This window comes from Vipera ursinii (assembly GCF_947247035.1).
Source record: "Vipera ursinii genome assembly, chromosome: 4".
Lineage (NCBI taxonomy): Eukaryota > Metazoa > Chordata > Lepidosauria > Squamata > Viperidae > Vipera > Vipera ursinii.
The window spans coordinates 120,107,676-120,121,519 of NC_139514.1; the positions used below are offsets into that span (position 1 = coordinate 120,107,676).

At 43.6% G+C, this 13,844-nt stretch overlaps 1 protein-coding gene across 1 annotated transcript; it reads left to right on the forward strand.

Moving 5' to 3' along the window:
• Positions 1-2,269: 2,269 nt before the first annotated feature.
• GDF2 (growth differentiation factor 2) lies at positions 2,270-5,411 on the forward strand (the record flags this gene model as incomplete). Its single annotated transcript, XM_083361312.1, has 2 exons — positions 2,270-2,609; positions 4,338-5,411. The coding sequence occupies 2 exons, from the start codon at positions 2,270-2,272 to the stop codon at positions 5,255-5,257; spliced, it is 1,260 nt and encodes a 419-aa protein (XP_083217438.1). The 3' UTR covers positions 5,258-5,411.
• Positions 5,412-13,844: the final 8,433 nt, after the last annotated feature.

A 13,844-nucleotide genomic window follows, 5' to 3' on the forward strand; every position in this document is an offset into this window, starting at 1 on the left:
CTTGAGCTGCGTTGATAAATCAGCCCTGACTGTCATCAAAGACTAGTGGAACGGAAGCCTCACAGTCTGCCCGTCGCCTCGTCTCCTTTCGTCCTCGTGTTCTTTCCCACTGGCTGCTCGAAGCAGGTAGAGGGAAGATTTGGCTCTCAGTCCTAGAGGAGATCAACCCTGACTGCTCTTTAGAAGGCCAGATCCTGAAGCTAAAACTCAAATACTTTGGCCACCTAATGAGAAGGAAGGACTCACTGGAGAAGAGCCTAATGCTGGGAAAGATTGAGGGCAATAGAAGAAGGGGACGACAGAGAAGGAGGTGGGCGGATGGAGTCACTGAAGCAGTAGGCGTGAGCTTAAATGGACTCCAGAAGATGGTAGAGGACAGGAAGGCCTGGAGGAACGGTGTCCATAGGGTCGCGATGGGTCGGACACGACTTCGCAACTAACAACAACAACACCAAAAATCAGGCCCAGAGGTCGACAGGCGGTCTAAAGGAGCCCCTCGCACAAGAATTTGCAAAGGTCAGAGAACAAGTTGTTCTTCTAGGGATGTTCAAAGGTCAAACGAGTGAAGACCTTTTGGAAAAGAAATGGCAACCCGTTCAAACATTTAATGTAATTCTTATAATAAATTGTCTATTTTTATTTATTTATTATCAGACTTCTATGGCGCCCATCTCACCAAGTGTATTGCTTTACAAAATGAAACATATGGCAGTGTGTGCTGGGTTTAATTTTAGGTGGTAGGCAATTAATAATCCTTGAATTATTGGGGGAAAGCAATATGTTGCTATTTGTTAAAACCAAAATAACTGTAATTTATAGTTTTGTAAATTACACTTTTGGGTCTGGTCTGATCACCTTCTCTGTTCATCCCAGAAAACAAATCAAAGGAAGGAACAACATCTGCAGGCATGGATTGCCCTCCTCTGTCTAATGGACCTTACCCCTGTTAAATAAAAATCAATATTTCTCACATACCTCGAGCATCCCAATCAACCAGTTTCCTGTCTCCCGTCATCTCTTTTGTCTTTTGTTAAAGTTAACACTGAGTGCTGACAGTTCCTCTGGAACTCACCCACCCAGGTGGGATATTGAGGGCCACTGGGAGGTCTCTCCTCCTGCTGCTCGTGGCAGGGTCAGAGGAACACAGGGGCCCAGCCAAGGAAGGGCCAGCACAGGCCCTCCCCACAAGTAAACTTGAGAGCAAGGCAAAGGACAGTGGACAAAAGTTGCTGCTATTTGTCTCTATCCTGATTTTGCCCAAAATGTTTTTTTTTCTTTTTAACATACCGGTTTTCCATGGTTTGTCAGACACTGAAAAATCCACTACACATAGAAGACCTGCCTCAGAAAAGATTCAAGCGTTCTTGAGCACAGATGTAAATGACCCAGAAGACCTTTTTGTTTTGGAGAACCCACAAGAACAGCATCCTTCCTCAAAGCATTTGTGTGTCCTGGGGCCCCACGCCAAGGAAATGCATGCAACGTTGCCTGTGATTGTGCAAAGGGGCCCATGCGCATGGTGCAAAATGGGAGAAGGAGGAGATATTTGAAAGGCCGTCCATATTTCAGCTCAGATTGTTGGGGTATGGGAGGCTGTCACTGGGTTAACTGTCTGGGCGCTCACAGTTCTGATTATGGAAGGAAGGCTGAAAAGGCAGCAGAGAGCCTTTGGTGTAAAAGCAATTGCAGTGGGAACATAATGGGAAAAAATTCAGATATTTGCATAATGACGAGATTGTTGCATCTTGTAACAGCAAACACAGAAACCTTCAACCTGGGTGACGTGTACATGAAGGCTAATCAAAATGAGTTCTTGTCCATTCTCATCCTGGTTTTGCCTGGTGTGGGAACTCAGGAAACAGTCTACCATATGCCTGCCCTGAAGAATCTTAAAATATGTATTGTTGCTGGCAAGGAAACGATAAAGGAACATAATTAGGCAATGATGACCCCAAAACAAACATAGATTCTTTCCTGGATGCCACAAGCCATCTGTGCTTGCCTGATGTTTATAGAATCTTCATTAGTGGAGAGCCTCAATAGATAAGAGGCTCAACTGGAACATCAATGGCTGAGATAAGGGCAAGTGCACAACCAATCTGAGGATTCACAAGGGGCTGGGGGGAAAAAACACCACACACAGCAGAAACACAGCTTTAGAAAGTGACAGGACTTTTTTTTAATTCACTGCATGTTCTTTAGACTTCATCAGACAAAACTTTGCTGTTCTGGATCATTTGTTTTCCCCCAGCCCTGGAAACTTAACAACATGTTATATTTTGGTGCCTGGACTCTTCTGTACACCATCCTCGTTGTCCTGCAAAGTGGAAGCCTCATGGGAAACCAACCCAGCTTACTCACAAAGGAGAATTCTCACAAATCTTCTGGTGAACTTGGAAATATGGAGGGAGAGGCCCATTTCGACTTTGAGGCTTTTCTGGAGAACCTGAAAGCTGATTTTTTAAGGAACTTGAACTTATCGGCAATACCTTCACAAGAAAAGCTCAAAGAGGAACCACCCCAGTTCATGATTGATTTATATAACAGATACAGCCAGGACAAGTCCTCCAGTCCCATTGCCAACGTTGTGCGCAGCTTCAGACCTGAAGGTATGAGTAGTTTTCAATGGGTAAGCTAGAGTTCTTTAAGGTGACAATTGGGATCCCAAATTCCATTGGAACAAGGTTTTTTTATATTCTCCACTTGTTTTGTTTTATAATGTAAGATATAAAGAAGGACATTTTAAAAAAGAAAATTGAAAGCACAAATAAATTATCAATGTAATTTGCATCAGTTTCTCAGACCAATGTTAGTACTTCTATAGTTCCTTTAAGGTGCAGGTATCTGCTAAAGCATACAGTGCAACTCTGAATAATCTCTGGGTATTCTAAAAATCTCAGGAACCATGAACATTTGTCAGTGTGTGTGTGTGTGTGTTTTGGAGGTCCCGAAATCAAAAGAAAACTCATGCCATTTCATTTCCTCCTGAACTCCATGTTCTCCTGAGCCAAAATTGTCCAGCTTTGATCATGACCCGATGCTTCAGGATCTTTCTCTTTAGTCTGGTTCAACTATACGTAAATCAGCCGCCTCCTTTTCAATGTTGCTAGGTGGAGTAAAAGGTTTTCAGCTTTGCTCCAGATGGAAGAGGACTTTAAGTACTAAATTTCTATAAAAAAAAAGCTAGAACAAATGTTAGGATGGTACTATTTGGTTGTAACTGCTGTTTCAGAGGAGATTCAGAAACAGGTCAATTGACCTAAAACCTAGGACAAAGGCAAGCAGGGTTTGAGAGCCCATCTCCCCAACAGAGAAGAAAGCGCCATTAATTATGTGCTTACTTCCTAATTTGTTTGGCTTCGTGGAAGAAGTCCCAACCCTGCTCATCACCAAAGGTTGGTCAACATGGAACTCTTCTGAAAGGCAGTTAATTAACCGATCAGTTAACACAGAGCCATCCAAGTGTTACAGGGGGTTTAAAAATATAATAAACATATAAGTAAGATTATATGGAAGATGAAAAAGTTGGCAAATCTCCCATTCCCCCTTAGATAATTGCCCCCTCCTTGTGACCCACCAACTAAAAGTCACAGATCAAATATCGAACACATCATCAACAAAAATACAAAACTCAACACTCACACATTTAGGCAAAGAAACCAGCTAATGCCTCCAATCTCTTTTGATAAACATAGATCTGGAGCCCATATAAGGTTCTAAAGTTTCTAAGAAGCCTTTAAGAGGATTTTTTTTAAATAAAAAGTCTACCCTCTTTAATCTGTTCCTTTTGCCTACAGCAGATTTTTAGGCTGATAACTTTCCCAGTTGATACTAATCATTTAACCAAAACAGTGCAAATCTCTTTTTAGACAGAGCAAGTCTAGTGAAATGTTCAGTGTTGTCTTAGAACCAAGGAAAGCCAAGTCTGAGCCCATCCAGATGGTGTTGAATCTGTCTGAATATGCTTTTCCATAATAGTTAAACTAGCTCTATTATGAGTCCTTCGGGAGAAGGGCAGTATACAAATAAAATTAATAAAATAAATAAATAATAATAATGAGTTAAAGCATAGCCGATACGATCAATTTACCATACTGTATGTGTGTGTCTATATATGTGTCTATAAATGTGTGCATATATATATATATTTACCATTCACTTGCATAGGCATAATTTAATTGCTTTACTTTGTTTCATATTAGCATTTTAGTAATATTGGTAATGAAATGTTGAAGTTTCAGCATTGGACATATTTCCTAATATTCAGGTTCACATTCCTTTCTGTGCTACAGAAAGTCAATTATCATTATAACAGTGTTTATCATTTTCTCCATCAGATATTTCTTCTCTCTCTTCACTGGAAATAAATCAGAAATACCTCTTGCTCTTCAACGTTTCCATCCCAGGGCATGAAGAAGTCACTAAAGCTGAGCTGAGGATCCACATGGCATGTCAGAAAGAGGCCGAGTGCTTTCCTCATGTTTATGGGAAAGTAGTAATTTATGACTTCCATGAAGGAGATAACTGGGAGGAAGCAGAGAGTGTAAAGAACTTCCTCGCCTCCAGAGAAATCCAGGGATGTGGCTGGGTGACATTTGATGTGTCCAGCACTGTGAAAAAGTGGGTCAAGGCAGAAAAGACCAGGACTGTCAACCAGCTGGAAACCGCCATGAAGAGCTATGATCCGAGTGATTTCAACTGTGGGCATCTGAACATCAGTGTGGCTCCTGACTCAAACCATCTGCCCTCCCTGATAGTGTTTTCTAATGATCACGGCAAGAGGGTCAAAGCAAACCACGCAGAGCTCCAGGAAATGGTGGCACATGAACAGGAGGATGTGCTGAAGAGTTTAGCGAAGGACCACGCTGCCCACAGGCGGAATTTTTGGCCTGTCCACGGGACCCACCACTCCCTCTCAAGAAGCAAGCGAAGTACTGAGCAAAACCATTGCCGGAAAACAACCCTCCATGTGAATTTTAAAGAAATTGGCTGGAACTGGATCATTGCTCCTCCAGATTACGAGGCTTTTCAGTGTAAAGGGGGCTGCTTCTATCCTCTGACTGACAATGTCACCCCAACCAAGCATGCAATTGTCCAGACCTTGGTCCATTACAAAAACCCCAAGAAAGCTGTCAAGGCCTGTTGTGTTCCCACGAAGCTGGAGGCAATCTCCATGCTTTATAAAGATGAGGCCGGAACCCCCACCCTGAAATACGAATACGAAGGGATGAAAGTAGCCGAATGTGGCTGCCGGTAGTACGAGAGGACCTCGCATTCATAATTTAAACATAAAGTTGTGAGTGCAGCCCTTTCTCCCTGAATTTCTCATAGAATGGCACTTGTTGTAAATCAGTGACTAAGAATGGCATCATTAATTTCTAGACCGAATCTATCTTACCTACATAGCTCTTTCTCCCCCTGCAATATTTCCTTTATATACTTACTGTATTTTTTAGGAAAATATCATTAAAAAAACCCTCTATCTGTGTCCATCAACTGTACTGTAAATATTTGTGGGGTCTTATTGACTGCAGGAGCTATTTCCAGGAGATGAACCACTGATGACCGCATGCGTGGTTGCAGGAGATCTTTTGACTATTGTGCCAATATCACGTATGTTTACAGAACTGTAGGTTTTTTTCTCCAACCCCCAAAGGGTGGGTGTTTTTTTCACATTTCCATCATAGAGAAATTATTTAGAAGGAAAGCATTATGAAATACTTTTCTATAGTGTAATTATTTTCCAAGTAGTGAAAAAACAATATTGTTTTAAAATAATATTGAAATCTGACTACAATAAAGATTACTAAAGTACAATATGCAGTATGGAAACAACTTTGATACATGAAATGCACTCTGGGCACTTCCTTTATCCCAAATTGACTCCAATTTGTTATCTCTATTCTAAAACTCACCATAGTTTTGGAAGGACTGGCATCCGTGACATTCCCCACCCTCACCCACCTGCCATAGAGAGGACACCAGAAGTAGGTAGAAAAGAAGGAAGTTAGGATAGGACTCCAGACAAGTTGTTGTTTCATGGAATAAACCTTCTCTAGATTGTGAGATTCAGCACTGTAAAATGTCATATTTTTCAACTATGAATTTTGGTTGGGTCAAAAAGGTACAAAGAATAGGAGTAACCAGGCCCCAAAGATGCCAGGGCTGGGTAAGAAGGGACCCAACACCCAGAGTCCCTAAAACAACTCAAAAGAAATGAATAAAATAACACTAAATAACTATTTTAGAGAAAGGGCTAGTCCATTGTCATAAGGAGAGAAATAAACAAAAGAAATGGAAGCTTTATGAGTGTAACTTGTCACATTTGCCTCAAATATGAGCACTTCTAAAAGAAGCATTAAAGGACCAGCACCAAATATGCATGTTAACTGAGCGATTTGCTCCACAGAACAGTTTTTGTGGTCTCCAGAAATGAAAGAGAAGTCGTATAAACTTTGTTGGGGAGAAAAGGCCTTTATTAATCATCTAAAGTCCCATCTGAAAAAAGTATAAGATCTCCCTGGCCATCAGGGTCTTCTGCTCTGCCCAGACGAGTACGGAAAGCGGCAATTCCATCCACTGAATCCCTCTCACACACACAGCCAGGCCATGGAAAGCTTAAGAGGTGGGATTTAAAGAACAGATATTTGAGAGCCCCAACGTTATCAGCATTACCAATCTAGGTTGGCCCAAACATGCTGCTAGAAGACACACCACCGTGATGGGCTGCAAAACACCTGACATCACCGTGTGACAGCCAAGTTATTTGCATCCGGCATTTCTTTGCTGCTATCTAGTAGTCACTTGGATTTTTGCAGGTCAGGTAATCCTGGAAGGGATCTCCATCTCAGCTCTTTCTTTCTGGTGCTTCCCTTTGGCTAAGCAGCCAGTATCTCCTCATGTCCATCTGGCCTCTATTTTTACCTACCTACTTGAGTGATCATATACAGAACTACATGACTTTCGCAGAGGGACAGAATCCTTTATCTCTATTCTCCACAAAGCCTTGACCTTCTGAATATTTTGAGCCTTTCCATAGATAAACCTGTGGCTCATCAGTTAAACTGCCTTGAGAGGCCCTCACGAGAGGCCCGTTTACCAATAAAGGGAGAATATTTGCAGCTCAGGGCTGACATGAGGGGTCCTTGGTGCTCTCAGAGCTCAGCTGGTTTCCTTGCCATTGACGTTTCATTGGCAACATCATGAGGGCTAGTGACAATAGCAATGCTGATGATGTTCCCTGGTTGGCAAATAGCAAGGAAAAAAGCTAAGCTCAGAGAGCCCAAGGAGCCTCCTGGCCCATTTACTCTCCCTTTTTACCCGCTCACTGAAAGGGAGTGAATGTGTCAATAGACGGAAACAGGAGAGCTGAGCAAGCTCAAGTCCTTCTTTTATTTATTAATTTCAATTTCATTTGATGCCCTGCCTTCCATCCCCCATGACACTTTGGGCTTCTTACAGTCAAGAAAATGTAAAATAAATGTAAAAGAAGTTCAATACTTTAAAATGTCACATATCAGCCAATACAGGAGCCCTATTAAAATGGGTCCAAATAATCAATAACTTCTGGAGTGTGCTGGAATTGAGCATAAATCTGGAATTGAGAGTGTCCCCACCTTTTCCACCAGTGTAAGCCTGTCATTTTTCAGCTTGAAGTCTCTAGCATTCTTTTATGTAGTGGGGAAAGAGTGATGTTCCCTTCATACATCTTGTCCACATCACTGAGAAGAATCCAAAATAGTACATTAAAATTACATTAATATGATTGTTCCAAGAAAAATCTTCATCAGGATCCAGTCCAAGGCAGGAATAAACAAAATGGAGACTGCTTTAGAAAGAAGGTTATTGTTTATTTAGTTGCCAGAAACTTCAGTGGCAGCAGCATGTTTCTGGGGTGGCTGACCACATGGAGCTGGGAGTGGTGGGTTTTTATATCTTCTTGGGCTTTTGTGTTTGGAGTTGTTCTTGTGGCATGAACTTTGACCTGAGCTTTTGAATGTGTCATTTTGGTATTCTGGTGGTGGTGTCAGGATCCACCCCCATCCACATCTTAGGAAAGAAAAACTCTTGGAGACAGAATTGTCCAAAAGGAACTTTTACTAAAACATGATGGCTAGTGGGAAATCTAGACAGGATCTGAAAACTGTGTTACAGGTTGGTACTTTTAAAGTGTCCCCGAGTAAAAACCCCTCCCCTCAGTCCATTTGGTCAGTCCCGGATCAATTAAGGTTTCCTTCTTCCCTTTCAGATTCTAATCGGAGATACAAACCAGATCTCTCCCCGCCTCTCTTTCTTTGTTCTTCTCAGTTTGAAGGTTTTTCCCCTGGTCTAATGACAGCCTCCAGGCAGGCTGAAATGAACACCCTTGCAACAAATGGATAGGGATGGCCAATTAACATCTTTTCTTCTCCTCCGTGGGAATGGCAGAATCCAGTGAGGGATGTAATATTTTAGAAAATACAGATAGAGTTTTATGAATGGGATATAAATGGATTCTGACAATCTGCTCCCCTTAAAAAAAGATAGGTCCATCTGTAGAGGAAATAAAACATAAATGTTAGCCTGGTTTGTTCGGATATTCTGTATGAAACCTCTTAAGCAACTTTGGTGCTTTAACATGGTGTTTACTGACCCACTCATTTTCTGAGGAGGGGAGGTGTTTCCAAGCTACTAGATACTGAATTGCTCCATGGTGTTTCCTGAAATCTAGGATTTCCTTCACCTCAAAGTGTTGTTCTCCTTCCACCATGATGGGAGGTGGGGGTGTGGGTTTTGTTTGTAGGGGTGACTGTTGTTCTCTTTTTAGTAAACTGCAGTGGAAAATTAGGTGTATCTGTCTAAGATTTTTAGGTAGTCCTAATTCAACTGTTACTGGGTTTATGATTCTTTTAATGGGAAAAGGTCCAATATATTTTGGTCCAAGTTTTTTACAGGGTTGTAGTGATTTAAGGTATTTTGTGGATAAATATACCATCTCTCCCACCCTGAATGGTATGGGATCTACTCTTTTTTTTGTCCGCCTGTGTCTTGTAGGCTTGTCTAACTTCATCTAAAGCTTTCCTAATGATTGGCCAGATGTTTTGTAATTGAGCACTCTTTCAGTTCGGGAATTACCGGTTCGGTTGGGGTTAGTTCTGGCATGGGGTTGAAACTTTGACCGGTAACTACTTGAAAAGGAGTGTAACCTGTGCTGGAGTGGACTGCATTATTATATGCCACTTCTGCGAAAGGCAGTAGGTCCGTCCAGTTTGTTTGCTGGAAATTAATAAAGCATCTTAAATATTGCTCAAGCACTGAGTTAGCCTTTTCACATTGACAGTTCGATTGAGGGTGATGACTAGATGTCAGTCCTTGGGTGGTTCCTAAAAGGGATAAAAATTCTTTCCAAAATGCTGACGTAAATTGCACCCCTCTATCAGATACGATGCATTGTGGTGCCCCATGCAATCTGTAAATATGCTGTACAAAAAGTTTTGCTAGAACTTTTGCGGTAGGGATCTTTGGGCAAGGTATGAAATGCACTTGTTTAGAGAACAGATTTGTGACAGTCCAGACTACCATGTTCCCGTTGCATTCTGGTAGTTCCACTATAAAATCCATGGCTATTTCTTTCCATGGGGCTGAGGGGTTCGCCACCAGTTTTAACAGTCCTGGTGATTTCCCTTGCAGCCTCTTGGCCTGTTACTGTCTTTTGACCTTAAAGTACCGTCCAGACTTCACCTGACCACACCTTCTCTGCTGTAATATTCTTCTACATGCAAAATAAAGGTATTTCAGATGAACCAGGTACTTTACGAGTTCACTATCTGGAAAGGGCCATTAAATGTGACTAAATTCGCTTAAACAGACAGCGCAAGTGTCTTAACAAGGAATGAAATCACGATCACAGCGTGTTTCGATCCAGAATAGTCAAAAGACAGTAACAGGATTACTCTCCGCATGGCTTGTGTTCAGATGTTACAATGGAGGATGGAACACAAGGGAACAAAGAGAAGGAGGAAGTCCAACTCAGAAGGGGTGGATCCTAGTACAGCATCATGAGCAGGATAGGAAATATATCACAAAGGGGAAGGTACTGGCAGACCCAATTAGCATATTATAATTTCCCAAGAACAGCCACATGGTGGCAGCACACACCCCCTTCATTTTCAACAAGTTTGTGAGGGGTAGGGCTATTTGGACAAATGAAGGGATGAATTGGCGATAGAAATTTGCAAATCCCAGGAAACTTTGCAATTGCTTCTGTGTGCGGGGGGGGGGGTGCCCATTCTAATACTGACCTGACTTTCCCAGGGTCCATTTCGATGCCCTCTGGGGATATGCGATACCCCAGATTGTCTATTCTTTCCTGGTGGAATTCACATTTCGATAGTTTAGCATATAGGTGGGCAGCCCGCAACTTTTTCAAGACTGCTCTGACTAGGTTGATATGTTCCTCTTTGGTCTCAGTGAAGATAAGGATATCATCTAGGTAAACCAGGACCCCCTTATATAGGTGCTATCTTAACACGTCATTAATTAATTACATAAATACTGTGGGGGCCCCTTGCAGTCCAAATGGCAGTACTATGAACTGGTAGCAACCCATTGGGCAATTGAATGTAGTCTTCCATTCATCTCCTTCCTTAATCCTAATGCAGTAATATGCTTCCCTCAGGTCTAGTTTAGTAAAAATCCTTCCTTTCGATAGGTGGGATAGCATATCCTTCATTAGGGGTAGGGGGTACAGATTACATTCACTAATTGTGTTCAAATTTCTATAATCCACACACAAGTGAAAAGAACCGTTCTTCTTCTCCCTGAGCAGGACTGGGGCGGCCACTTTGGGTTTGGCAAGCTCCATAAATCCTCTTTCTAAGTTTTTCTTTATGAATCTTTCCATCTCTGCCGTTTCCTTTGGGCTCATGGCATACATCCTGGGCTTTGGGAGTTTTGCCCCGGGTTTGAATTCTATAGCACAGTCTGTGGGGTGGTGGTGGGGAAGCTCATCTGCCCGTTCCTCACAGAAAACTTCAGCAAGGTCCCTGTATTCCTCCGGTATTTCTGGTAACCCCTTCTCTTCCCCCACCGATGCTGAATCCTCTCTTTGGGTTGAGGGGGTGCTTTGGGGGTTTAAGCTCCTAGGCTTCCCCTCTGGGAAGTTGAGTTCTGCTGTCCTCCAATTTATCCGGGGGTTCCATATCTTCAGCCATTCCAGTCCTAAAATCATTGGGCATTCCATGCCTGGGGCCACTACAAACATTATGTCTTCCTCATGAGACCCCAGGGATAGGTGAATTGGTAAAGTGGCTAGGGTAGCTGCCCCCCCTGCTATTGACCCATCTAACTGGCCAAAGGAGATTGGTTGTTTTAGTCTCCTCACTGGGATGCTCAATCTCCCCACCAGCGTCGGGCTGATGAGGCAGCAGGTGCAACCAGAGTCTATTAGGGCTTTTACTTTGACGGCTTCAGGCATAGAGGAAGCTAATATAGTCACTGTCTTAAGGATCGGTGGAACAGATCCACTTACCAAAAGTTCTCCCTCTGAGCTGTCTTCCGAGGTGTCCACCACCCCTGCGGTGTAGGCCAGAATCCAATCCCAGTTCTTGGCAGGGGTTGTGGACTCTACAGCCTCTGTCCCCTTCATGGAAGATTCTTTTGGGTTGCCTTGGGTCTTCCCTAGTTTCTTGGAGGGTGATGCCTCTGATTTATTCTGGGGGGCTTTTGAGCGGCATTCTGCGGCGCAGTGACCCTCTCTCCCGCATTTGAAACAGCCTGTTAATTTTTTAGCTGTGGACGGTGGTTTTTCTCCCTCACGTGTTTGCTCGGTTGGTGGGTGGGCCCATGGTTTCCCCCAATGGTGCCTCTTCAGTAGGTCTATCTCCGCCTCCTCTGCCAGGACATACCAGTCATCGAGATGGTGTGGGTCTCCTCGAGGCAGGCAAGCATCATACAGGTCGTAGTTTAGCCCATCTTTGAAATGGCTAAGGAGGATATCTTCTGGCCAGTTCAGCTTGCTGGCAATGGCTCGGAATTCTTGGGTATATTCAGCCACCGGCCGTCTGCCCTGCCTGACTGTTTTGATTCTCTCCCGGGCTTTACGATCAGCCAAAGGATCCTTGAACCGCCTCCTCAAGGATGACATGAATCGGTTGAAGTCGTTAAGTTCTGGGGCATTTGAGTCATGCAGGTTCACCACCCAGTCTGCAGCCGGTCCGTCCAGGGCGGATTGTACAATACGGATGTGGGCTTTGTCACTGGGGATGTCCCATCCATATTCTTCCATATAGCTGAGGACTTGGGTTAGGAAAAACCCTAAGCGTGGTGGCTCCCCCCTGAATTTTGCTTCCAGGGGTGGAAGTCTTTGAATGGATTGTTGTCTGTACTGCGGGTGGTATTGCACCTCATCCTGATCCCCATCTGTGGTTCTGGGGGGGGTATTTCTGAGGCAGCAACTCCTGTTCCAGTGGATGGCCCCGGTGTTGCAGGTACCGGATCCTCCCCACTGTCTCTCCAGTTGCGGTCCCAGGTGTTGCTGCGGCTGCGGTACTCAGCTTTCTCCTCTCTTAGTGAGCTAAGGGTTTTCTTCATCAGGTCAATAGCTCTCTCTAGGACCCACTCCTCTTCACTGACACGCAGGGAGCTCTCCATCTCTTGCCTCCATTCAGGTTGGTGGCCGCCCTGCCTCAGGGTCACTTTCCTCAATGCCTTTTCCCACTCACTTTTCCTTCCAATGCCCATCAACCACTGCGGTTTGCGGTCATGCGTCTTTGCCACCTCTTCCCCGGAGGAATCTGATGCTTCAGCTTCCGACCGTTGGTGCGGTTTCGGTTGGGGAGAAAACTCCCTTTCCATGGGGTTTTCCTCCTGCCTTGCTTTGTCGTTAGACATTGTATTTTTTGCAAAGTCCCCCGGTAAGGGTTTTCCTTCCAGGTTGACTCTTACTGCAGATCCTGTCTAATGTCAGGATCCACCCCCATCCACGTCTTAGGAAAGAAAAACTCTTGGAGACAGAATTGTCCAAAAGGAACTTTTACTAAAACATGATGGCTAGTGGGAAATCTAGACAGGATCTGAAAACTGTGTTACAGGTTGGTACTTTTAAAGTGTCCCCGAGTGAAACCCCTTCCCCTCAGTCCATTTGGTCAGTCCCGGATCAATAAAGGTTTCCTTCCTCCCTTTCAGATTCTAATCAGAGATACAAACCAGATCTCTCCCCCCCTCCCTTTCTTTGTTCTTCTCAGTGCAAAGGTTCTTCCCCTGGTCTAATGACAGCCTCCAGGCAGGCTGAAATAAACACCCTTGCAACAAATGGATAAGGATAGCCAATTAACATCTTTTCTTCTCCTCCGTGGGAATGGCAGAATCCAGTGAGGGATTTTAGAACATACAGATAGAGTTTTATGAATGGGATATAAATGGATTCTGACAGGTGGTGGGTTAAACCTATTATGTCCTAAAGGTCATGTCCTGCTTCCCTGGGGCTGGGGCTGATGGCTATGTCCTGTGTTGGATTTTTTTGGGTGAGGTGTTGTTAGTTCTAGGGATCTTTGTCTTTCTAATCCCATCAGCTCCAAGCTTCCTGGCTCCAGTCTTTCTGAAAGGATTATCAGATCTGCATTTCTACAGACCTGGCTTCTGCTTGTGGCAGAGAGACTTGGGCTTGCTTGCTTTTGGGTAAATATAATATTCTGCCTTTTTAATATCCCCCCAAATATTTCCTTCTTGGGGAGGGGCTGACTCCCCACATGATCTTTCCCAAATGTGGAGTTGTGCACTTCTCTCAACTCTTTTTGTTTGTTTTTGTTGAAAAGTAACCATTATAGCTACATTTTTGACCAGCTGTAGTTCTATAACTTTTCTTT